Source organism: Mesoplodon bidens, assembly GCF_964165515.1.
Source record: "Mesoplodon bidens genome assembly, chromosome: 11".
NCBI classification, from domain to species: Eukaryota; Metazoa; Chordata; class Mammalia; order Artiodactyla; family Ziphiidae; genus Mesoplodon; species Mesoplodon bidens.
The window spans coordinates 65611556-65638688 of NC_138167.1; the positions used below are offsets into that span (position 1 = coordinate 65611556).

Consider the following 27133-nt stretch of genomic DNA (forward strand, 5'->3'; position numbering starts at 1 on the left):
ACAAAATTCTGTATTAGGATTATGTTCAACCATTTGTGATTCCAAAAAAGTAAAATAATGGTGGTTTTAAACATGATATAAGTTTACTTTCTTCTTACATAAAAGAAGTCCAGAGGTAGGTAACCCAGGGCTGGTGTGGTGCTGCACAGTGTCAAGGAACCAGCTTCTGTTTTTGTTGCCTTGCCATTCTCAGTATGTGGCTTCTTCCTCATAGTCTGAGATGGCTACTTGCACTCCAGCACCTCATCCATATTCCAGGCAGCAGGAAGGAGGAGGGTCCAAAGAATAGTATACTCAGTTCCTTTAAGGACATTTCCTGGAAATCACACTTAATACTTTTACAGGCATACCTCGTTTTATTACGCTTTGCTTTATGGTGCTTCACAGATGTTGCATTTCTCAGAAATTGAAGGTTTGTGGCAACCCTGCATTGAGCAAGTCTATTGGTGCCATTTTTCCAATGTCTCTCTGTATCACATTTTGGTAATTATCGCAGTATTTCAAACTTTTCATTATTATATTTATTATGATGATTTGTGATTGATGATCCTCGATGTTACCACTATGACTCACTGAAGACTCAGATGATGGTAAGCATTTTTTAGCAATAAACTAATTTAAATTAAGGCATATATATTGTTTCTTTAAGATGTAATATTATTGCACGCTTAATAGATTATAGTATAGTGGAGGCATAACTTGTATCCACTGGGAAACCAAAAAATTCATGTGACTCGCTTTAATGTGATACTCGCTTTATTGCAGTGGTCTGGAACCCAACCTGCAATAGCTTCGAGGTATCGTTGTATTCATGTCCCATTGGCTCGAACTCATGGCCACATCTGGCTACAGGAGAGGCTGGGAAATGCAATCTGCATTCTGGCATGCACTTAGCTAAAGTTCAGGTGTTCTATCATTAAGGAAGAAAGAGAAAGTGGATATTGGGCAAAACCTCCAATGCTTCCCATAGTGATCCAGGTGAGGTTCTTTTGCTTCCTGCTTATGGGTCGTCTCTGGTATTTAAAAAACTCCTGGGCTTCCCTGGTGGCGCAGTGGTTGAGAGTCTGCCTGCCGATGCAGGGGACACGGGTTCGTGCCCCAGTCCAGGAAGATCCCACATGCCGCGGAGCGGCTGGGCCCGTGAGTCATGGCTGCTGAGCCTGTGCGTCTGGAGCCTGTGCTCCGCAACGGGAGAGGCCACCACAGCGAGAGGCCTGCGTACCGCAAAAAACAAAAAAACCAAAAAGGAACAGTCCTAATTCTTTCTGTTGTATTCTCTCTTTCATATCATCTAAAACTTCCCAGTTACTACATTCGGATGCTTTCTTTTCTTTTAGATATAGATCACGAGTGTGCTTCCTTTCTCCTTCATTGATTTAGAACCTTTCCATTTTAAGATATGCCACCAAGACGTTAGAATATTTTCATGCTGGTGTGCAGTTACCTTTTCTTTCTTTCTTTCTTTTTTTTTTTTTTTGCTATACACATCATGCTTATTGCCTGCACAGATGCCTACAAAATGCGCTGTGCTAACTGCTGACTGCTGCTGTGTGTCTTAGCATTTTATAAATTCTACAGTCACTGCCCTTAGATGTAGCTGTAAAGTGGAGATTCCTGCAGTGCTTTGGAGAACACTTTTGTTGTATTTTATATTTGTTTGGGAAGTGGATTTCTTTGCCTGTACTCTCTCTTCCCTCTTTATTTCAAAGCTTTAAATATAATTGTACTGAAGTTAAAATCATATTTACTGATGTCTGTTACATTTTATTCCATCAGAACTTCTCAGCACCTTTTTTTAGAAATGTTACTTGGCTGAGAGTAATACTATTTGGAGCAAGAGGCTGTCAGAAGGGAAGAATAATGGAACATGACTTAGGAGCTGTTTTTAAGTTGAGATGTTCTGCCTTTTTTTTTTTTTTTTTTTTTTTTTGCGGTACATGGGCCTCTCACCGCTGTGGCCTCTCCCATTGCGGAGCACAGGCTCCGGATGCGCAGGCCCAGCGGCCATGGCTCACAGGCCCAGCCGCTCTGCGGCATGTGGGATCTTCCCGGACCAGGGCACGAACCCGTGTCCCCTCCATTGGCAGGCGGACTCTCAACCACTGCGCCACCAGGGAAGCACCCAGAGGTTCTGCCTTGATTGAAGCCTTTAATGACCATGAGCAACTGGAAATGCATTTTTAAACACAAGCTCTGCACTGTTTACTGTGAAGGTAATGTGAAGAGCAAGTGCTTTTGTATGGTAACTAATCTTGTCAGAATAGATTCATTTAATCAATAAGTTAGCTTTTATAGTTAAAGTGTAATCAGAAGGATAATTGATGAGAATGCTGGTGGTGTTTCATCTCAAATGCTGCAGTGCTGTCATAGATTGTACATTGTCCTGAGGGTCCTCACTGTAACACCAGTAGGTGACTAGGAGCCGTAGCCTAGCCTCTTCTCCTTGACCCATATTGAAGACTCTGGTCTTCAATATACTTTTTCTGTAGCAGAAAAACCCAAATGAACTTTTGGGCCAACCCAATATTTGTATTTGCTGTATTCCTACAAAATTGTGACAGTTTCTGGATTATTTTCCTTCTTTTTATGGCAAAATATTTCATTCTCAGTGTTCTGAAATATTTGATCAAGAATTTAGGAAAATATTCATGACTCCTTTTGTAAAGAGGGAACATATTCTTAAGATATGGGGAGAGAGCTCATTGGGAAACCTAAGGATGTGAGGCTCTGGCACTGGAAAATAGTGCTTCTCTTCAAACACTCCATTGTAGTGTGGAAACAAAGCACAGTACTGTAAACGTCTTCCCTTTCCCCCAACTGCTGCCTGTCTTCATCCTAGGTGAGTTTTGTTTCAACAAGTTTTTCATTCCAAGGGTAGTATGTTCAAAAATAACTAGTCTTTTTCATATTATTCATACCTGAACAGCATCACTAGGGCACATTTTCTATACTGTGGCCTGGCAACATTTCAGGTTGTCCTGGCTTATTGGAGTGTAAGGTTTTAGTGTCAGAGTGGGAACGACAGAAGAATTCCTAACTTGAAAATTGTCTTATGATGGATTATGTAATTTTGTAGGTGAATATACAAGTATGTTCAGATCATATTTAAATTTATTCAGGTCTTTTTAAAAAAAATATTTATTTTATTTATTATTTATTTTTGGCTGTATTGGGTCTTCGTTGCTGCGTGCGGTTTTCTTTAGTTGCAATGAGCCAGGGCTGGTGTTAGTTGCGGTGCGCGGGCTTCTCATTGCAGTGGACTCTCTTGTTGTGGAGCACCGGCTCTAGGCATGCGGGCTTCAGTAGTTGTGGCACTCAACCTTAGTAGTTGTGGCACACGGGCTTAGTTGCTCCGCAGCATGTGGGATCTTCCCGGATCAGGGTTCGAACCCGTGTCCCCTGCCTTGGCAGGTGGAGTCTTAACCACTGCGCCACCAGGGAAGCCCTATTCAGGTCTTTTATACATAGCATGTGGACTGCTAAACATCCATCATTCTTTCTCTTAGAGAAGAAATTTCTTTTTTAAAATTAATTAATTTATTTATTGGCTGCGTTGGGTCTTCATTGCTACGCGGGCTTTCTCTAGTTGCGGCAAGCGGGGGCTACTCTTCATTGCAGTGTGCAGTCTTATTGCAGTGGCTTCTCTTGTGGAGCAAGGGTTCTAGGGTGCACGGGCTTCAGTAGTTGTGGTGCGGGTGCTCAGTAGTTGTGGCTCATGGGCTTAGTTGCTCCATGGCATGTGGGATCTTCCTGGGTCAGGGATTGAACCCATGTCCCCTGCATTGACAGGCGGATTCTTAACCACTGCGCCACCAGGGAAGTCCCAAGAGAAGAACTTCTAAAAGACAGATAGAATTCCACAGTTAAAAATTGGAACATATTTGAACACCACAGAAAAGGGATCAGGAATCATAAGGAAAGCATGTCTGTAGTGTTTGTGGGCATGAATATAGTTTAAGGAACGTAATGAAGTCATATTGCCAACATAGTGCTTTAAATCTTAAGCAGCCTTTTCTTGGGGAGCAGGGAATTGGAGATAGGGGTTAAGGCAAATTGTCAAATTTCTCTTAAATATTTGCAACAAAATGCCACCTTGTAGTTAAACTCTCTGTACTTTTCAGGATAACTTCTCATAAGACCCTTTAAGATAACAGGACAAAGAGTAACAATTTTTATTCAGAGTGACTTGCCCAGGGTCATATCACCAAACTCAGTGATTTAAGATATTGATATAGGTCACATAACTTTTCCCCAAAACAACATTATTGTAATTGTTACTAGGGGGCCAGGCAGAATGGTAAATTATACCAAACTCAAAAGTCAGGCAGCAGGCTAAGGTGAACAATTTCCCCTACAGTCTATTCTCTACACAACTGCCAAAGTGATCTTTAACAACATGTGTCAGATCATATCACTCCATTGCTTAAAACCTCCCAGGGGCATCCAGTTTTTCCTAAAATGTATTTCTCCCCTCCTGTTCTGCTCTCTGCCCAGGCTGGTCTTTCAGTTCCTTGAAGATGTCAAGCTCATTCCCACCTCATGGTCTTTGAACTTGTACATGCTGTTTCCTCTGCATGGCTGGCTGCTTCTTGTCAAATTATGCTAGCATCAGATTGTGTAGTGGTTAGAGACATGGGCTCCGAAAGCTGATTCTCTGCGTTCCAGTTATTTAACCTCTCAGTGCCTTCGTTTCCTCACCTGTAAAAAATTGGATAAGTAAATACCTGTTAGTGTTGTGAAGGTTGAATACACACACATGCAGTGCCTTACACAGAGGAAGTGCTCATTAAGTGTTGGCTGTTATAAAAGTCTCAGTTCAGAAATCACCTCCTCAATGAGACCTTTCTTGAACATTTAAATTAACCTTCCTCCACCCCCCATAATACTTACAGTTACCTGAAATTATTTTATTGTGTATTTATTTACTTTTAGTTTTGTGTCTCTCTCACTATAACGTAGGCTCCATGAAAGCAGGAATATTTTCTGTGTCTTGCATTTCCAGTGCCTAGAACAGTGCCTGCTCAGTATATATTTGTTGAGTGAATTAATGGAAGCCAGATCCACCCCAGAAGGTCTTCTTAGGTGACATTAAGACTGAAAAGCAGTTTGTGTCACTCAGTTAAAGGTGTTCCCAACACCATTAAATTATGTTCTAAGCTATGGGTATCTGGCAGGGGCTTGTAGAGAGTGGTGTGGAGAGGTAATACAAAGAAAAGGAGTTGAGCCTGCAGATAAAATACATATCTTAACTTTTCTTTATTTTAAATGTTTTTATTTATTTCTCCTGCTTCCAGCTGGTAAGTTCATGTCCTTTTATATAAGCCCTTGAGCTTACTTGTGTCTTTAAGTTTAGGGACAGCTGGTTGCCCCTCAGCATTATAAAGTTACAGCTTTATTGAGCTTCTTCTAAAATAGTGTGAGTAGAAAGTACCGATATGTAATTAGATACTCAGCTGTATATGATAATTTTAGGAGTCAGAGGGATGCTCTAAAACCAAAGTAGGCAATCTGAGACTAGGAATTCCTGAGTTATCAAGAGTCAGGTATGATAGCAATTTCTCATTCCCTTATATCTGTACCTCTGCCTTTTCCTCTTATTAATACTATCACTACGCTTTCTGTTTTCTTCCTATTCTTGTATTCCTTTTTGTTTCTATCCTTCTACTTTCACGTCCATGTTTTCCTTCTTAAGTATATGATGGAAACTCAAATGATGTTTCTATTATTTGGCTTTGGCTCCTGCACCCAGTACCCAGAATCAGATTGATCATCCTCTCAGATAAATGTCCTCCTCCTTTCTTGCCTGCTTCTTTTAGTAGAATCACCGTTCTAGCAGTCACTCTGGCTTAAAACCATGGAGTCATCTTGACACCTCCCTTTCTTCAGCCCCACAACCAAACACAAACATGTCCTATCACTTACAAATTCTGTCTCATTCATTCAGCATGAACTCAGTAAAGATTAGAGTTTCTGCTCTGTGCCAGGTATGACTCCATGTTGTGTGTGACAGTTCCCATCTTTCTGCATTTGCTACCCAAATTCAGGATCTCAGTAAATTATACTTTGCCTAGTAAAAGTAGCTTCGTAACTTTTTTCCCAACCTCATATTCCTTTTTTCCAATCCAGTATTTATTGCACTGCCAGATTAATTCTCTAAAACATGGTTTGACCATGCTATTCCTTCTTTTTTTTTTTAATTTTTATTTTCTGTTGGACTATAGTTGATTTACAATGTTGTGTTGTGTTCCCTACTTCTTAGAGTGAAACTCAGCTTGCTGTTCCAGGCATATCTCGTATAACTTGTACTTGATTGCCCTTTTAGAACATACTCCACACTTTCTCACATCCATGTTTTTGTTCATGCTGTTCTGTCTCCTGGAAGAATATAAGCTCCCTGAGGGCAGGAACTTTGTCTTATTCGCTGTAGTATCCTGTAGCACACAGAACAGTACCTGGCATGTAGTAGTTACTCAGTAGATATTTATCGAAAGAATGAATGAGAAATAAGTGAATCTTGTCAATACTACCTATTTAAAAAATTTTTATTGACGTATAGTTGATTTACAATGTTGTGTTAATTTCTGCTGAATAGCAGAGTGACTCAGTTATGCATATCCTTTTTCATATTCTTTTCCATTATGGTTATCACAGGTTATCGACTATAGTTCCCTGTGCTCTACAGTAGGGCCTTGTTTATCCATCCTGTATCTAGTAGTTTGCATCTGCTAATTGCAAGCTCCGGACACTTCCCTCCTCCACACCCCCTTCCCCTTGGCAACCACAGTCTGTTCTCTGTGTCTGTGAGCCTGTTTCTGGTTTGTAATTCTATCTAGTTTTTATGACTCTTCCCAAACATTAATATTACTTCTCTTAGGAAGCCTTTTCTGATCTTCTGTGTATTTCTATTTAAACATAAATACCTACCTGTGACAGAACCTTTTTCCCTCTTTTTTTTTCTGTATCAGTGCTGGCTTTGATTGTGTATGTCATATGGTTGCCATGAGATTAATATAGTCAGTAAATGAACAAATGTTTATTGAGTTCTTGTTCTGCGTCAAGTATGATATCTAGGTACTTGAGTCAAAAGGACAGTAGAATGGAATTCCTTTCCTCAGTGAACTTAACTGCCTAGTGGAGGATCAATCCATTTTAATAGTAGTAAAAGTAAGCAGTGAGAAGCAGGCCTGGGATCTTACGGAAGCATAGCCTTTTGGAAGGGGTTGGATAATACGGAGAAGGGGGTAGGTTGGGGAAGAAGAGGCAGTTCTAGGCTGTCACAAGTAGAAAGCAACATATGGTGGGAGCAGTGGGTGCTTAAAGGGGAGTGTGAGAAATGGAGCAGGTACTCTGAAGGGCCTTGTACTGTTGGTATTGAAGAGGCAGTACTATATTGTTACCTTTTATCTGTTTTGTTGGGATAAGAGGAAAAACTTGGATGACTGATTCCCTGTAAAATGATCAGGAGGCGCTGAAAACCTGAAGTGAGCAAAAGCTGTAGCTCCATGGAGCTTCCTGAAAAAAATTACTTGGGAGGTAAGATTTTTGTTACGTGGAATGCCTTCCTACTTGATTGATAGTCTATATAAGCAATTCCAATTTGAAAATAAGTTTTTTCCTGAGAATTTGAAAGCATATTCTATTATGTCAGTTTCCCATGTTGATGTTAAGAAATCTGCTGTCATTCATTGTGTCTCACAGTGTTGTGGGTCAGGGATTTGGGTGGGGCTTAGCTTGGGGGTTCTTCTGCTCCACATGGTGTTCGTTAACTTGGGTCCACGTGGTGGCATTCAGCAAGTGACTGGGCGTGCCTGGGGGATGTCCAGGAGTATACAGGCCTGACACCTTGGTGGGGATGTCTGGAAGGCTAGTCTTAGCTAGATCCCTTTTCTTTTCAGTGTAGTCTTGAGACCTCTTCTTATGGTCTCTCCATCAGAGCAGTTGGACTTCTGGGAGTACAGCGCTCCCAAAGATCAAGGTAAAAGCTGCCAGTCTCCTTAAACTCTAGACCTGGAACTGGCATAGCATCATTTTCACTGTACTGCATTGTTAAGGCAGTCACAGCCCAGCTCAGATTCAAGAGGAGGGGAAATAGACCTCCTACCACTGGGAGAAGTGTCAGGGAATTTGTAGTCATCTTTAATCTGCCGTGCCACTCTTCATGTGCTTTCTGTTATTTTGAGTTAGATTTTATATTTTCCTGTTTCTTGTACTCCTTGGTTTTGGATGACTTCTAAGATGAAGAGGGAGCAGAAAGGCCTTTTCTTTGCCATCTGTTGTAGCCTGAGTAGTTTTTAAGACATCTGAAGATAACGGGGATGGTAGTAACAGAGATAAGGGCAGCTAGCTAGCCAAGGCTAGATGTTTTCCTCACCTTTCACTGTAGGATCTAGGGCAGTACCTAGTACATAGTTAGCTCTCAGAAAATACTTGTTCTCAAATTCCTTTGTGTCAAATTTATATATATATATATATATATATATATATATATATATATATATATTCTTAGACAGTAAGAGTTTTAAAGATTTTGGTTTATCTGTTGAAGATAAATCAAGGAAAATAAGAGTAGAAATCTGTACAGTTAAAAAAAGATTCATTAATTGATTAAAAAACCACTTTTTATACGAGAAATTTTTTTCAGAAGAGTAATGTCATTTGGTTGTATGAAACTCTTTGTCATGGGTCATAATAAAAAATCATGTCAGTATATACTTTTTTAGAGTTATCAGCTGTCTGCCTGAGCTCTTCCATTTCTCTAACACATTTTGTGCTATTGCGTCTAGTTACATGTGCCGCTCAGCACCAGCAGAAGGCATGCAGCCCAAAAAGGGGGTGGGGTGGAGAAAAGATGAGGGGGAATCAAGCCAGCAAGAGAGGGAAACAGATGGGTTGTGGGAGATGACCCTGCCCCCATGTTGTTTTTGTTCTGGCTGCTACTGATCGTATGTGAATCAGCAGGCAAAAAATTGGAGTTGGTGATCCTATGATGAAAAAGAAAGTTTGATTTTGGACTCAGTATAATTATAAATTTACAACACTAAAACATGATGCAGATTTTTTCTTTTGGTTATGTTAATTATCTTTCCTTTGAGACATTTCAGAAAGTATTTTGAGATATAACTCTTTAATTTTTCTAAATAATATATGTATAATCTGAGATGACTTTTACTCTTTCAGCTTTTCTTTTTCATGCAAGTTTTACAGTAAAGAAGACTTTAGGCATATTCAGGAACTGGTAGAGGAGACTTAATGCATGATGGCGATTCCTCAACATTTTTGGATCTTGTCTCTAGATGGTCAGAGTTTACTAGGACTTTCTCCTGTGGGCTATTTAAAAATGAGTAGAAAGTCGTATGTTTGCTAGAGAAATAAATCTTCCCAATGTATGTATTTCATGCTAAATATTCTGTCTTTTCTTTTGTTAGTGCTTATACTTGACTTTTGTTTGGCTTATTTTCTAAGGTCAAGATTAAGGAAACCTTGCTTTATGTCTCACCAAGTCTTCACTTTGTCCTATGGAAGAATCTTATTTAAAAAATTTTTTTAAAGAAACATTATAAGAATGTTAGCAAACATATACCAATATAGAGAGAATAATAGTATAATGAATCTCCATATACCCAGTATTCAGCTTCAACAGTTACCAGTGTTCTGTCTCTCTTGTTTCATCTGTTCCTCCTGCCCCTTACAATTTTTTATGGAAGAATTTTATTGTAATACCATTTAATGTTAGCATTTTGAAAGGCTATATCCTGAAACTTTTGAAATCTTTAAATTAAATACTACTGTAGCATATAATTTGCCCAGTAAAAATGTTTGGTAAACTATATAGGTATGTAAAATTTTTAAATGACCTCTTCAAGCCCTAATGATCCTATAAATATGGAACTTAATCAGTTACTAAGCTATTAAAATAAATTCTGAATGGAACACTCAGTAAAACAGTTTTTCAAATTGCTTTTTCTTTCATTCCAGGCAGTGGCAGGCACAGTCATGGTCCAAGTCACTACAGAATTTAATATTCCTTTCTTTAATCTATTAAAAATGTATGAGTTCTGAAAAAGATCACTTTTTAAACTTCTTCATTTTTTCTTTACGCCTAGCACTTGACTTGGGTTGACTTTCTTTTAGGGCTCATAGTCCACATTTTCTTTTAAAAAAATCTTTTTTTTAGAAGTACTGGTTATGTGCATTAAGTACATACCAGAATTACAGACACGTGCAGTTTAACTTCAAACTTCATTAGCGAAATCATGACATCATTGTGATGGATGGATCTTTATTGTCTTTTAGGAGCAGTAACACATGTGAATGTCAGATCTCCAAATCTCAGCAATAATAATAATTTTCTAATTCAAAGTAATAGGAGGAAGGTTGTTCTGAATTACTGAAAAGTAAATTAAGGGACACTTTAAAGAATAGACAGTTTATTCTTTCAAGCTCAATGAATAATATGAGTTAGTTTAGTAAATTATTTCTTAAGCAGAGATCTTGCCAAGCCATTTAAAAATTATTGTGGTAAAAAACATATGATACTAAAGTTACCATCTTAATCATTTTTAAGTGTATAGCTCACTAGTGTTAAGTATATTCACACTGTTGTACAACAGATCTCTAGAACTTTTTCATCTTGCAAAGCTAAAACTCATATCCAGTAAACACTACTGCCAGGCCATTTTTTTTTTTTAATTTTATTTATTTATTTATTTTTGGCTGTGTTGGGTCTTCGTTTCTGTGCGTGGGCTTTCTTCGTTTCTGTGCGTGGTGGCGAGCGGGGGCCACTCTTCATCGTGGTGCACGGGCCTCTCACTGTCGCGGCCTCTCTTGTTGTGGAGCACAGGCTCCAGACGCGCAGGCTCAGTAGTTGTGGCTCACGGGCCTAGTTGCTCCACGGCATGTGGGATCTTCCCAGACCAGGGCTCGAACCCGTGTCTCCTGCATTGGCAGGCAGATTCTCAACCACTGCACCACCAGGGAAGCCCTGCCAGGCCATTTTTAATGGAAAAATGAGAAATATACATTTACATATTAACATTGACTGTGTTATGTGCTAGTCTCTTTTGTAATCGTGTAAAGAATTATGCATTATGAGGCAGTATTTTAGTTTTTCTCTTAATCTGGTAAACACTATAAAATTGGTGGCACTCTTTTATCCTACCCCTCCCTCAAGTAGCATAAAATCTTTCTTCCTTTTTTTTTTTTGCGGTACGCCGGCCTCTTACCGCCGTGGCCTCTCCCATTGCGGAGCACAGGCTCTGGATGCTCAGGCTCAGTGGCCATGGCTCACGGACCCAGCCGCTCCGCGGCATGCGGGATCCTCCCGGACCAGGGCACGAACCCGCGCCCCCTGCACCGGCAGGCGGACTCCCAACCACTGCGCCACCAGGGAAACCCGCATAAAATATTTCTTAATCTTATACTTCATTATGGTATCACAGATATCAGTGAAGTCTGAAATAATGGGATTTTGCTGTTTGGTTAAGAACTTTTTACATGAAACTATGATTCTACCCCAGCAGTTTAATTGGAGTACTTAAGTGGAATGAGGTTTGCTGGTTCCTATCCTGACTTCTAAATCTTATTCTTAATTTTTCTGTATTTTTTCATATTCTTGTATTGTTCAGATTTTCCTCAAGACTTGCCTGTCTTGGTCCCTAGACTGTCTTTAAATATCTTTCATTTGCTTCTGTCTTTTTCAGAAAGGCATTTATCAAGTGGCTGTTAATGTGCAAATACTATTTGCAGGGTCTGTCTACTGCATACACACACAGTTGTTACCATCTCAGTTAAATTTCTCCATTTTCTAATGAGAGATATGAACTCATGTAATCTATAATTATTTAACAACTTTTTTCCAGTTTTATTGAGATATAGTTGATATATAGCACTGTATAAGTTTAAGGTGTAAGTAGTGACTTGACTTACATATATTGTGAAATGTTTACCACAATAAGTTTTGTTCACAGTCATCATCTCATATAAATACAAAAACATTTTTTTCCTTGTGATGAGAACTCTTAGGATTTACTCTCAACAGCTTTCAGATATACCATGTAGCAGTGTTAACTCTACTTATCTTATAATTGGAAGTTTGTATCTTTTGACAGCCATCATCCAATTCCTCCACCTCCCACCCCAACAACTGGTAACTACAAGTCTGATCTCTTTTTTTATGAGGTTTATTAATTAATTAATTTATTATATTTGGCTGCGTTGGGTCTTTGTTGCTGCGTGTGGGCTTCTCCCTAGTTGTGGCGAGCGGGGGCTACTCTTCATTGCGGTGCGTGGGCTTCTCATTGTGGTGGCTTCTCTTGTTGTGGAGCACGGGCTCTAGGCATGCAGGCTCAGTAGTTGTGGCTCGCGGGCTCTAGAAGGCAGGCTCAGTAGCTATGGTGCATGGGCTTAGTTGCTCCGCGGCATGTGGGATTTTCCCGGACCAGGGCTCGAACCCGTGTCCCCTGCATTGGCAGGCAGATTCTTAACCACTGCGCTACCAGGGAAGCCCCCATGCGTTTGTTTTTTAGATTCCACATAAGTGAGATCATACAGTATTTGTCTTTTTCTGTCTGATTTATTTCACGTAGCATAATGCCCTCAAGGTCTGTGCATGTTTTTGCAAATGTCAGTATTTCCTTCCATTTTGTAGCTGAATAATATTCCATTGTGTATTAACAACTGTTTATTGAAAACCTGTTACTGTATGTGAAGCTACTTTTCCTAGGTCTTAAGGCGGAAGTTTTTTTTTTTTTTAATAAATTTGTTTATTCTTATTTTACTTATTTTTGGCTGCGTTGGGCCTTCATTGCAGTGCGTGGGATTTCTCTAGTTGCGGTGAGCGGGGGCTACTCTTCGTTGCAGTGCGTGGGCTTCTCAGTGCGGTGGCTTCTCTTGTTGCGGAGCACGGGCTTTAGGCGTGTGGGCTCCGTAGTTGTGGCTCACAGGCCCTAGAGCGCAGGCTCAGTAGTCGTGGTGCATGGGCTTCATCGTTCCGTTCATGTGGGATCTTCCAGGATCAGGGCTCGAACCCGTGTCCCCTGCATTGGCAGGCAGAGTCTTAACCACGGCGCCACCAGGGAAGCCCAAGGCAGAAGTTTTGATACTATCCTCCTCCTGCTTTCCTTTAGTACTCAATTAAGAGTGGTATTTTTTTTTTAACACATCTCAGTGCCATCATCCATGTGCGCATGTATGTGTGAGCACGCTCATATGTTTCAGGGTGGGGAAGGGTATTGAGGACTCTACTAAGGAGTTTGGGTCTCAAAGGATTGTTAAATATCATAAAATTGAATTTTTTTTTTTTTTTTTTTTTTTTTTTTTTTTTTTTTTTGCTGTATGCGGGCCTCTCACTGTTGTGGCCTCTCCCGTTGCGGAGCACAGGCTCCGGACGCGCAGGCCCAACGGCCATGGCTCACGGGCCCAACCGCTCCGCGGCATGTGGGATCTTCCCAGACTGGGGCACGAACCCGTGTCCCCTGCATCGGCAGGCGGACTCTCAACCACTGCGCCACCAGGGAAGCCCCATAAAATTGAATTTTTTAGCCTGAAAAGGCTGCTGTTAAGGAAAACAAATATTCTCTTTCAGGGTCAGTGGCAAAGGAAAAGCCAGATGGATTAATCATGTATAACAGTTGTTTTTTCCCAGTACACATAGAGACATGGCTTAAATGATGGTAAGTCATAGGCAAGATGGGAAAAAATTCTTTGAAGTTCAGATTCTGGATTTTCTTGGTAAAAATTTGTTATTTTTTAATTCCTAAAATTGTTCAAACCCTCAAAAAATTCTTTTCCCAAGGTTTGCCCATACTACCTCTTAGATTATTGAGTTCCTAATATATATATATATTTTTGAATTTGCCTCACTTTCTTTCAGCATTTTTGGAGTAGAGGATCCTTCTTAATGTCTTTATTGTCCTTAATGTCACCCCCCCTTCTTAATTGGTCTTATCTGATCTTTTCCATTCCATTTTACATTTTATGAAGAGCAACCAGAACTGCAGTCAGGTTTGGGCACATTATAGCCTTACATGAAGGTAGAATGTGATGGTCCTTTTAGTCTTCAGTGCCTTCCTTCATTTCATGGCTTTCCAATATTTTGTTGGTTTCTTTTTTTTTTTTTTCTTTTTGCGGTATGCGGGCCTCTCACTGTTGTGGCCCCTCCCGTTGCGGAGCACAGGCTCCGGATGCGCAGGCCCAGCGGCCATGGCTCACGGGCCCAGCCACTCCGCGGCATATGGGATCCTCCCAGACCGGGGCACGAACCCGTATCCCCTGCATCGGCAGGCGGACTCTCAACCACTGCGCCACCAGGGAGGCCCTTGTTGGTTTCTTAATCTGAAGCAGATTAAAGTCCTCACTAAAGTCTGCAGGGAACTCCTAGGTCCCCTTTTTAGATTAAGAATTATAGCTTTTTCATTATAAAAGCTATATGTGTGTTTTAGAGAAAATTTGGAAACTAAAGAAAGTAAAAATTTTCATAGTCCAAACAAACAAAACCCATTTTGTGTTTTGGTTAATTCCCTTATGGTCTTTTTTTCCATGTATAATATTTTTATATGAGTATTTGTTTTTATATCTTTTTGTAAACTTAATTTCAGATAAACAGTTTCTACATTTTAATTTGTAAAAAAATTATTCTTTTTTTTTTTTTTTGGGGTACGTGGGCCTCTCACTGTTGTGGCCTCTCCCATTGCGGAGCACAGGCTCTGGACGCGCAGGCTCAGCGGCCATGGCTCACGGGCCCAGCTGCTCCACGGCATGTGGGATCTTCCCGGACCGGGGCACGAACCCATGTCCCCTGCATCAGCAGGCGGACTCTCAACCACTGCACCACAAGGGAAGCCCTCTTTTTCATTTTTAAAGATCTTATTCTTTCTCGGGTTGCCATGTGTTTTGTTTTTAGTATTCCATTCCTGGGTCCTGTGATTAAATATTCAGTTGGGTTAAAATATTTGAGCTAAAAAAAGAAAACACTAATTCGAAGAGATACATGCCACCCCAGTGTTCATAGCGGCATTATTTACAATTGGCAAGATATGGAAACAACCTAAGTGCCCATCAACAGATGAGTGGATAAAGAAGACATGGTATATGTACACAATGGAATACTACTCAGCCATAAAAAAGAATGAAATTTTGCCATTTGCAGCAACATGGATGGACTTGGAGGGTATTATGTTAAGTGAAGTAAGACAGAGAAAGACAAATACTGTATGATATCACTTACATGTGGAATCTAAAAAATACAACCAACTAGTGAATATAACAAGAAGCAGACTCACAGGGAACGAGCTAGTGGTTACCAGTGTTGGGGAGGGCAATATGGATGGAAGAGGAGTGGGAGGTACAAACTATTGGGTGTAAGATAGGATCAAGGATGTGTTGTACAAAATGGGGAATATAGCCAATATTTAAATGGAAAGTAACCTTTAAAAAGTGTATAAAAATTTTTTTAAAAAAATTAAGCTAATATCCATTATCAAGCAGACATCTCTATTTATATTTCTTTGTGGAATCTAGTGGCTTGGGGATTGTTTTCTTAAAGAAATTTTCTCCCTTGGATTATGTTGGTACAATATGATACTTTAATACCTTGTACTCATTAAGTATTATTTCACAAGATATTTTTCTTTAGTAGTTGGAAGGTAACATTTGTCTCATAGCTATTTCTCCTTGACCACTATTTCCTTTTATCCCACTAGACACGTGTGTGTGTGTGTGTGTGTTTCTGTGTGTGTGCGTGTGTGTGTTGGTTTTATTTCAGTCATACATTATCCTCCTGAGTGATATAGTTGAGGACACTTATTGGACTTGAAATCTCATGCACTCTCTGAGCATAGTAAAAATTTAATAATGATGCTAGTTTACTTTACAAAAAGCTTTTAAGAATAGTGGTAGCAGGCTTCCCTGGTGGCGCAGTGGTTGAGAGTCCGCCTGCTGATGCAGGGGACATGGGTTCGTGCCCCGGTCCGGGAAGATCCCACATGCCGCGGAGTGGCTGGGTCCATGAGCCATGGCCGCTTAGCCTGCGTGTCTGGAGCCTGTGCTCCGCAACGGGAGAGGCCACAACAGTGAGAGGCCCGCGTACCACAAAAAAACAAAAACAAAAACTAAAAAACAAAACAAAACAAAAGAATAGTGGTAGCTCACCAGTACTATAATTTATAATAATTAATATTCAGCACGTACTCAGTGGAATAGTCTTTTTTCCATAACTAAACTTTTTATTTCTCCTTCCATTTCCAGGTTGCCATCACGAAAGCCAAGGTGGATTTCTCCAGTGTAGTGTGCCTGCCCCCTTCCGTCATTGCTGTGAATGGGCTGGACGGAGGAGGGGCTGGCGAAAATGATGATGAACCAGTGCTGGTGTCCCTGTCCGCGGCACCCAGCCCCCAAAGCGAAGCTGTTGCCAATGAACTGCAGGAGCTCTCCTTGCAGCCCGAGCTGACCCTAGGCCTCCATCCTGGCAGGAATCCCAATTTGCCTCCACTTAGTGAGCGGAAGAATGGTGAGTAGATATGGAATTATTGAATTGCCGGATTTGAACCAAGGTCTTCATGTTTCTAATGTCATAGATCCTTACTTTATTTTATGTCTCTTGAAAGTTTCTTATAATCTTAATATTTCTTATAAAATAGAGAAATGATAAGTTTAGGTGATCATTGTAAGCCCAACATTTCCTGCCTGGGTTATCATAATTGCTTTCTGGGTTTTTTCCCTACTTTTTTGCTTCTCCCTATGTAATATTTCTCGCTTTGTAAACCCATATACACATTTATGTAATACATATATTAATTGGAGAGGGAGAACTATATTGTATGTGTTCTTCAGCGACTTGTGTTTATTGTTCAATATTTATTTTCCCTGTGAGTTATTAAGGTATTCTGTAATTTCTTCTAATCTAATCTATGAATCATCATTTATTGAATACTTCTTCTTTTCCCTAGTGATCTTTTTTTTTGGCTGTGCCACGTGGCATGTAGGGTCTTAGTTTCCTGACCAGGGATCAAACCCATGCCCCCTGCAGTGGAAGCGGGGGGTCCTAACTGCTGGACCACCAGGGAATTCCTTTCCCTAGTGATCTTTAATGCCAGCTTTATTCTGTTTCTCTGTGTATAGGAGTTAGTTTTTCAGCTCTCTGTTCTGTTTCACTGGTCTCTCTATCTCTGTGTCTTTACATCATTTTAGTTACTGTTGCCATCTGTTAGGACAGGTCTCTCCTTGCCTTTTTCTTCTTCAAAGTTGTTTTGGCTAATCTTGCCCTTTTGTTTTTCCATAATTTTAGAATCAGCTTGTGAAGTTCTACAAGAAAACCCACTGGGGTTTTCTCATCCAACATTTTATTATGAAAAAATTCCAACATATGATGAAATAGAGAGTTTTACACTGCACACCTTTATATCCACCACTCAGATTCTACCATTAACATTTTATAATATTTTCTTTATAGTAGATCTATCTATCCCACTGTCCATCAATCCACCTTATTTTTTGGATACATTTCAAAGTAAATTGCAGACATCAGTATATTTTCATTTTATTGAAGTATAACGTTGATACAGAGTAACACAAATTGTAAGCATCCTGGTTGTTATTACAAACAAAGTGCCTACACCTGTGCATAATTACTATTTAATAAAGAAATAAAATATTTCCAGCACCCCAGAACCACCCCTTGTGCTTCTTCCCAATCAGTACTCCCTCTTCCTGATCAGACAACTACCATCCTGACTTTTAACACAATAGGTTAGTTTTGCTTGTTTCTAGACTTGATATAAATGGAATCATGCTGTATGGTGTTCTGTTGGTGGCTTCTTTTATGTTTTTGAAATTCATTTGGGCTGAATTGTGTGTGGCAATAGTTCATTTTCATTGCTATATAACCAATCCATTTTATGAATGTAACTTGTCCATTTTTACTTTTGATGGATATATAGTTTGTTTTATTAGTTTGAGGCTCTTATGAATCATGCTGCTGTGAAGTTCTTGCTGGGATTTTGATTTGAAATATATCATTTATAGGTTAAGGGGGAGAATATACATTTTAAATATTGGGTCTTCCTGTCCATTAGTTAGTTTTATCTCTCCAATTAATTAGGCTGTCTTTAATATCTACCCACAGATTTTATAATTTTTTCCATAAAGGTTATGCAAATATTTTATTAGGTATATTCCCTGGTATCTTTTTGGGGGGTAGACATTATAAGTGGTATATTTTTTTTTTTTTTTTTTTTTTTTTTTTTTTGCTGTACGCGGGCCTCTCACTGCTGTGGCCTCTCCCGTTGCGGAGCACAGGCTCCGGACACACAGGCTCCGCGGCCATGGCTCGCGGGCCCAGCCGCTGCGCGGCATGTGGGATCTTCCGGGATAGGGGCACGAACCTGTGTCCCCTGCATCGGCAGGCGGACTCTCAACCACTGCGCCACCAGGGAAGCCCAGTGGTATATTTTTATAAAATATTTTTTGACTCTTTGATACTGGGGTTTAGAAATACCAAACCTTTTCAAAGCTCCTCTGGCTTTTCTACATCTGTACCCTCCATTTGGGAACCGCCCTCCCCAAACCCCACCCTGCCGCCTTCTTGCTAACTCTTACTTGTCCTTCAGTATTCTGTTCAGATATCACTCCCTTTGAGAAGCCTGTCCTCACTCATATTCAGTGTTAGGTGTCCCTCTTTGTGTTTGCCTAGTTGCCCTTTGTCTTTGTGTTTCATCACCCTGTGTTGTAATTGGAATTCTCCACCCAGTGGGCCTTTGAAACTGAAATCAGACATTGTCACACTCCTCTCAGAACTCTTCAATATCTTCTCATGAGGCTTATGATGAAATCATAGTTTTTACGACGTGGTCCTGGTATCACCTCTCACCTGATTTCTTTTTTTTTTTTTTTTTTGTAGCTTAAATCTATTACCTCACAGCTAACCCATGAACAGCATCACCTGATTTCTTACCTCTGTTCCCCAGCTCACTCTGTTCCAGCCACACTTACTTTCTTGTTATTTCTTGAACATATCAAGTATGCTACTGCCCCAGGGCTTGATACTTGTGCTGTCACTGAAGTTCCTGCACAAATGTTATTTTCTCTGGGAGGCCTTTCCTGCCTATCTTATTAAAATAGCACCTCCCATTACTCTCTATCCTGCTTTGTTTTTCTTCTAAGCACTTATTATGACCTGTGTGTGTATGTGTGTGTGTGTGTTTGTACATGTATGTATATATGTTTGTTGTCTGTATAGTACATTTCATGAGTCCAGAAACTTTATTTTATTCACAGTGTATTTCAACTCCTGGCTCATAGTGGGCACCCAATAAATATTTGTTGAGTAAATAGATGAATGGTTTACTTGTTTGTGGCAAGAACTCTGTTTTACACACGTAGTGGGAAATGTAATAGAAACTCAGGCATTTTTTATTTTGGGAAATAGTGGACACTCAAGCAGTTTTCTTGTGTTCTTTTCCCATTTATAATTTCTACTTATTCACCCAAGATGGCAGAAAGTTCAGCTTATTTATACGTTAAGGGGAAAGAGTCCAGAGGGACAAGCTGGAAAGGATAACTGATGGAACATTGTTCCTGGGAGATGCAAGAGGATGGGATCCAAAGGCATTGGCTCTGCCTTGAGCGTGAGTGGGGACCAGCATTCCTCTGGGATGGGAGGAATGGCAGTGAAGGTGATGACAGACAGCAAACAGTAAAACTGTCGTATCTTGGGCAGGAAGTAGAGAAAATTGGTGCTGACAGCTGTGATGGTCTCAGTGGAGTAGAAGGCAGCTGTTACTGTTGAGGCAGAGGTGTTGGTGTATCTTCAGCCTTTTTGTCTCAGCTCTTTGCCATATAAATCAGCTGATTTTCCCCCCATTTTGAACAACGACAATTATCTAACCTTCGCTTTAAAGTCAAGCTCCTGAAAGAGTAGTTTACAGTTACTGTCTCTCTACTTTCCCACATTCCAGAGACTTCCCTGCATTCTGGCCTCTGTCCCTACCTCTCTTCAGAAACTGCCATTGCCAAAGTCATTCGTGCTCTTTTTGTGGTAGACCAAATAGGTACTCTTTATTCTGTTTGACCTCTTTGTAGCGTTTGACATGGTTGGTCATGCCCTCTGGCTGAAACCTTTCCTCCACTGACATCTGTGACACTACTCTTTACTGGCTTTTAAAACTCAGTCTTTCTAGCCACTCCCTTCTCTGCTCAGATCTTTTACTATCTTTCTCTACTCACCTCTTAAATTTTATTACTCTCCAGTGTTCAGCTCTAGAGCTTCCTTAACTTCTTACTCTATATCTTTACCTTGAATGGTTTCCCCCAGAACTCTGGCTTTAACCTCCATTGTATGCTATTGATTCCATGTTATCTTTCCAGGCCAAGTCTCTGCCCTGAGCTCCAGACTCATATGCTTGGCTGTCTGTTGAACACCTTCACTGGACGTGCCACAGACTCAGTACGCTCAGAGCTAAACATCATCTTACCGCTGTTCCTACTGAATTCGTCATTGTAGAAATTGGTACCATCTTCTACCCAGATGTTCAGACCAAGGGGTTGCTTTGCTTTGTTTTCTTTCTGATTGAAAACTTTAAGGGTTTTATTTGTTTTATTATCAGATAAAGTATAGGAAAAAAGAAAATGAAAATTCCCTTATGTTTATACGGTTCAGTGATAGCTAATGGCAGCAGTTAATGTATTTTCTATCAGTTTTTATTTGTTCATTCGTTTACTTTTACACATATATACTCTGTATAAATTATTTTCATGTAATATTATTTTATGAGATTTTACTATATCATTCAGCTATATTAGAAAACATTTTTTCTCTGCTTGATATTTTTATTGTGTGTATACAACATTTAGCCAGTCTCCTGTGAGACCTTTACCTTGTTTTTATTTTTTTATGTTATAAATAATACTGCAGTAAACATCTTGGTATATAAATGTTGCAAGTAACTGTAGGACAAACTCCCAGAAGTGGATAAAAAGTTAAGGACATAAAGAACATTGTGTCCTTCTGGTCACAAAAGTAACGTGTTTGGGTATGAAGTTTTTAATTTTTTGAAGTCATTATTTCCAAATTGTCCTCCAGAAAGATTATAACATGCTATTTTTAGAAGTAATTTTTTACTTTATTTCCTTTCTATCTCCTTTATCTTTCCTCCCAGCCACCAGTCACCAATTTTTATAAATTCCACAATGGTCATATCTGCTGAATTCATTCTTTTCTTGCCATCTTTACAGCTGCCACTTAGTTCAGACTCTTAATAATGTCATACTTGGATTACTGCAAGAATGGCCTTCTAACTGGTCTCTCCTTGTTTCTCATCTTGTCCCTATTGCCAATAGGATGATCTTTCTAAACCATAAATAAGGCTACTGCTCTCCTGCTTGAAATCAGTTAGCAGTTCCCCATTTCCTCCCTTTATGCTCCTCATCTTGGCAAACCTTCATAGCCAGTTTCTGCCCTGCCTCTCATCTCTTCCCGCTCACAATAAAATATTTGGGATTTCCCACAAGAGACATTTCCACATCTTAGTTCCACTTCATGTCCTGTTTTTTCTTCCTGGAATGACCTTCATCCTCTTCTTCTGGCTAACGTTTCTTTCTAGTCAAGAACCAGGGTAAGGACTTCCCTGCTGGTCCAGTGGCTAAGGCTCCACACTCCCAGTGCATGTGGCCTGGGTTCGATCCCTGGTGAGGGAACCAGATGCCACATGCCTCAACTAAGAGTTTGCATGCCACACAACTAAGAGTTCTCATGCTGCAACTAAAGATCCTGCGTGCCACAACTAAAGATCCTGTGTGCTGCAGTGAAGATCCCACGTGCCTCAGCTAAGACCCCAGCACAGCCAAAAACATAAATAAATATTTAAAAAAAAAAAAAAAAAAAGAACCAGGGTAAGGTGCTGCTTCCTTCAGGACTTCTTCTTTAGACTCCCGACTTAGGTTAGGGGTTTGCCCTTTGTGTTCTTCCTAAGTACCCTGTGCATAATTATCTACTTATTTGTTATCATATTTGACTAGATGAGAAGCTTTGTGAAAGCAGGGATTATGTCTGTCTTATTTATTGTGGTATCCTTAGTGCCTAGCCAGAAACTAATGTGCTAATCAATCAACAAAGCTGCTTGTTAAATGCAGATTCTGATTCTGTAGATCTGGGTGAGGCCTGAGAGTCTGTATTTTAAAAAAATTTTTAATTTTTATTCATTTATTTTTAAAATTTATTTATTTATTTATTTATGGCTGCGTTGGGTCTTCGTTGCTGCACGCGGGCTTTCTCTAGTTGCAGTGAGTGGGGGCTACTCTTCATTGCGGTGCACAGGCTTCTCACTGAGGTGGCTTCTCTTGTTGCGGAGCACGGGCTCTAGGCGTGCGGGCTTCAGTAGTTGCGGCTCATGGGCTCTAGGGCATGTGGGCTTCAGTAGTTGTGGGGCACAGGCTCAGTAGTTGCGGTGCATGGGCTTAGTTGCTCCGTGGCATGTGGGATCTTCCCGGACCAGGGATCAAACCCGTGTCCCCTGCATTGGCAGGTGGATTCTTAACCACTGTGCCGCCAGGGAAGTCCTAGACCAGAAGTTTTAACTACTTTTTTAAAGTTGAAGATCTCTGTAAATTTGAAATTTTATGTATAAGTCCAGTGTGTAAAACAGCTGCTCCAATTGACTGGAATCTGTATGGTGGAGGCAGAACCCCACTTACTTGGCATCCTGCCCCTCAGGCAGCTCTTGAAAGAGCACAGGTTGAAAACTTATGATCTAGATCATCTATCTCTGTTAGTTTAAGCTATGTCAGAGCCAACCTCTTCAGTTGCTAGAATGGTTTCCTAACTGCCAGGAGCCCCAAATTGATTAATAGTGATCTTGCTTATAAGAGAATGTGGATACTTGAAACTGACAGACAAACATAACTGTCTGTACAGCATAATTACCATTTTGGCAGGCGAAAACAAGCCCCCCGAATTGAAATTTTATTCAACATTAGAAAGGAAACAGTGGTAAAATACTGGTATTAGAATAATGCTGAAGGGGAGGGGAGGGGCTTAATAAAGAAATAATCTATAAGAAGTTTGATGACTACAGAAAAATACCTCATATGGTAGAATGTATGTCAATGGCCCAAAATACTAATTGCTTAGCAGAAATCATTAAAATAAGTGTCAAAATCAGATTCTGTTGTTTTAGGGAGAAAATAGGAATTATTGATCAAGTTAAGAAAACTAGCAACTTGCAGAGGAGCTGTTTCCCTGGTGAAACATCTTACTGTTTTCTTTTTTGTTCCATCCAGCAGCCAGCAGGTGAATGTCTGGACAGGGGCATGTTGTTAGTATCTAATTGCATTGCTTTCCTGGCCATAACTGGGTCTTCTGTTTGTGCACCTTAATGGTGCTTCTTCCTATCAAAAGGAGAAAAAGGCTGGATGTACTGGTAAGAACATCATTATGATATTTTACACTGGGTCTGCTTTGCATGGTTATTAGTAGGTAGGTAAAGGTAAGAGCAGAAATGGAAAATCCTCAAGAGGATTATGGAATTGGAAAGTGGGGTGTTCTAGAGCAAAGTAAATCCTGGGGTTCGAGGTGCTTTTTCATGGATGGTGTACTGCGTGTTGAAAAGGTGGAGTGAAGTTTTACTTCTTCTCAGATCTCTTTCATTTAGAGGCATATCTGATATGGAAATTCATTGATTGAGCAAGGGTCCTTATGGAGCAATAGGCAGTCAAGGTCCTGATACCTCTATTTCCTAAACAGAGCAAGTTGGAACCCTACTGAGAGGAGGTACCTTAACCCAACCTTTATTGGCCTAATTGGAAAAAGTTGGTAGAGACGTTTCAAGGTGTATTTTTAAATATTACTCGTCTGTCTTCTTCTAGGCTGAGCACTTAGGTCTAAAAGGTAAAATTGATGTACCTTTGGATCCTCTCCAGGCTGGGCTTGGAGAAGTCCAGAAAAATCTCTCTTATGATCTAACCCCATCCCCTTTGGCCAGCTGGCACACATTGAATGAATGTGTCATAATGGAAAACTTTGCTTCTTCCTTTAATGGCGCAGTGCTCTTTGGCTGTCTTTTCCTTACATATCCACCCCTTCTTTATACTAACTGATAAGTCTTTCAAGTATGAATGAGTTTCAGAACTGGCTGAGACTGCATAAGGTTTATTTTCAGGAGCCTCTGGGATGGGAGCTGAAATACCATTTACTCCTTTTTCTCATTGCAAATATATTGCATTTCAGTTACCTTACAGGCTTTTGTGGGCAAGCCTGAGAATTTTGCCATAATTCATATTTCATGTGGGAAAGTACATTCCATATTCCAAATGATCAAATTACAAATGAACTTTTGGAATATAATCCATTTATAAGTTGAGGACTTGCTTATATCCTAAGAGGTGTGCCTCTTGACGTTTGAGAATTATGGATTTAAGACACAGTGTATAGTAATTACATGGAATGCATTACTCAGAAGGCATTATAGACAAAAGTTAGATCATTTAATGTATGACAAGTTCATAAATGTTTCTAAGAGAAAGCTGGCATTTTGGGGATTGTATTCTTGGCCTTTTATTTTATCCTTGACTTTTAAACGTTTATTTCAGGTCAGTCATTTGTACCTTCCTACAGTTTTGCTACTGTTCATTGCTGTGACCAGTATGGAAATTATTATTCAGCAGGTATCTATAAAGTGCCTGCAATAAATGAGGCACTGAGGAAGACATTGAAAGGTATACAGAAGAATAAGTTGGACCATAGCTACTAGTTTTTGCCTTCTCTCCTGTTCCTTTGATGAACAAACCATTAATTAGCTCTTTTATAAGAGCTAATCAATACCAAATTTCTTTTTTTTCTTTCCCACTTTAGGTACTACAGACTAAATTTGGGGCTAGTCATCTGTTTATGGGGGATAATTTTGGGGGTCATAGATGGAGGTTGATACGAGGCAAAATTTTTGAAAATGGTGAGATTTACCTTTCCTTTTTCCTGCTTGGTCCCCCTAGCACCCCCTAGATAGCTCTCCTGCACTTCTTGTGTTCTAGTTAACAAATCCATGTTTGTTTCTTAAAGCCGATGAGAACTTTGTAGGACTTGAATTTTTGTATTTTGCATTCTCATTATTGAGAAAGTACTTTTCTCCAACCCACCAAGGATTGAGTAAATAAAAACTTGAAATATCACCCACAAGAAATTACTTTTATCTACACCTGTAGGAACCTTTACTTCTGAATCACAGATTGTTCATGATCCAACAGATATGAATATACTTAGAGAAGAATGGGACAGAACATTTCAAATTAGATCTACATAGCTGAAAAAGCTTCTTACACTAATTGCCCCCCCCAACTCAGTATTAGATTGGTGATATATATTTTACCATTCATGTCTTTTTTTCTTTTTTGTGGGGGGCAGGGGAGGATAATAACATACATACAGAAAAGTACATAAATCATGATAGTTTACAGAATAACCATAAAGCAAAGAACTGTGTAACCACTACTCAGCTCAACAGTAGCTCATTGTAAGCCCCAAGGAAGCCTCCCACATGGTCTTTGATTACAGCACTGTCTCTTCTTCATAGGAGTAACCACTATTCTGACTTCTTGAAATCATTTGTTTTACCTACTACAAATATATTCCTAAGCAGTATAGTTTAGTTGAAGTTTATATGAATGGAATGATTCTGTATTCTTCTTTTGTTCAGTAAATGTGCTATTCATTTATGCATACGGCTTTAGTTTATTCATTTTCATTACTGTATAGTGAATGCTCCCATGGAAAATTATTCCATAATTTAAAAAAATCCATTCTTCTGGTGAACATTTGGGTAGTTTCCAGGGTTAGGCTATTACAATATTACTGTGGATGTTCTTTATGTATCCTGGCGCATGGGTACATGCATATATACATAGGAATGGAAATTCCTATACATATATATAGTAACACAAAATTACTAGGTAAGATTAAATTCTTTTCCAAAGTGGTTGTACCAGTTTATATACCTTCCAGCAGTTTATGGAAGTTCCCACTGCTCCATATCCTTACCAACACTTGGAATTGTTGGATTTTTAATATTTACTACTCTGTTGGTTATGTGAAGCTATCTTATGATGTTCTTGATTTTCATTTTACTGTTTTCTAATGAGGTTAAACATCTCTTCTTATACGTACTAGCCATTTGGATTTCTTTTGTGAAATGCCTAGTGACATTTTTTGCCTATTTTTTCTACTAAAGAACTAATAGGAGTTCTTTGATATATTCTGAATACTAGTTTGTTGTTGCTTAAGTGTGTTACAGATATCTTCTCACACTCTGTGATTTATCTTTCTCATTCTCTTTATGGTATCTTTTAATTAAGGATTTCTAATTAGTTAGTTTTGTATCTTAATTTTTTGTATGGGGGTATGGTAAGGCCCAACCGGATGTTTTTTCCCAAATGGATTCTTATTTATTTATTTTTAAAATTTTATTCATTTATTTATTTTTGTCTGTGTTGGGTCTTCATTGCTTCATGAGGGCTTTCTCCAGTTGCTGCGAGCCGGCGCTACTCTTCGTGGTGGTGTGCGGGCTTCTCACTGCGGTGGCTTCTCGTTGCGGAGCACAGGCTCTAGGCACGCGGGCTTCAGTAGTTGTGGCACGTGGGCTCAGTAGTTGTGGCTTGTGGGCTCTAGAGCGCAGGCTCAGTAGTGGTGCACGGGCTTAGTTGCTCCATGGCATGTGAGGTCTTCCCGGACCAGGGCTCGAACCCATGTCCCCTGCATTGGCAGGCATATTCTTAACCACTGCGCCACCAGGCAAGTCCCAGATTCTTATTTATTGAAAATAATCTTCTTTCCCACTGATCAGCAGAGCTCCTTTCATGTACCAGAGACTTGCCTATGTGTGAGTGTGTTTCTGAGCTCCTGTTTGTTTCCACTGGTCTGTGTGTCTGTGCTTGTACCAATACCTCAGTCTTGATTATGGTAACAGTAGTTAGTCCTGTTCTATGGGAGAAGTCAGTCTTCCCATCTTTTTCCTTTTCCAAGAGTCTTTTTCTTGGCTTATTCTTAGCCCTTTGCATTTCCATATAAATTTTAAAATCACTGTGGGATTTTGATTGGAATTGCATTAAATCTGTAAACCAATTTGGAGAGAATGAGCATCTTTAGAATATTGTGCTA

The 27133-nt window shown here is 39.8% G+C and overlaps 1 protein-coding gene across 1 annotated transcript in view; it reads left to right on the forward strand.

Annotated features, from left to right (window-relative positions):
- The window catches only part of LOC308625755 (uncharacterized protein), a gene marked incomplete at its 5' end in the record, with an annotated part of 88541 nt that extends 67894 nt beyond the window's left edge, over positions 1–20647 (forward strand). Inside the window, 2 exons of the mRNA XM_081250243.1 lie at positions 16243–16504; positions 20359–20647. Of these exons, the coding sequence (XP_081106369.1) occupies positions 16243–16504; positions 20359–20408 (312 nt within the window). The 3' untranslated portion in view covers positions 20409–20647. The remainder of the gene's footprint in view (positions 1–16242; positions 16505–20358) is intronic.
- Positions 20648–27133: the final 6486 nt, after the last annotated feature.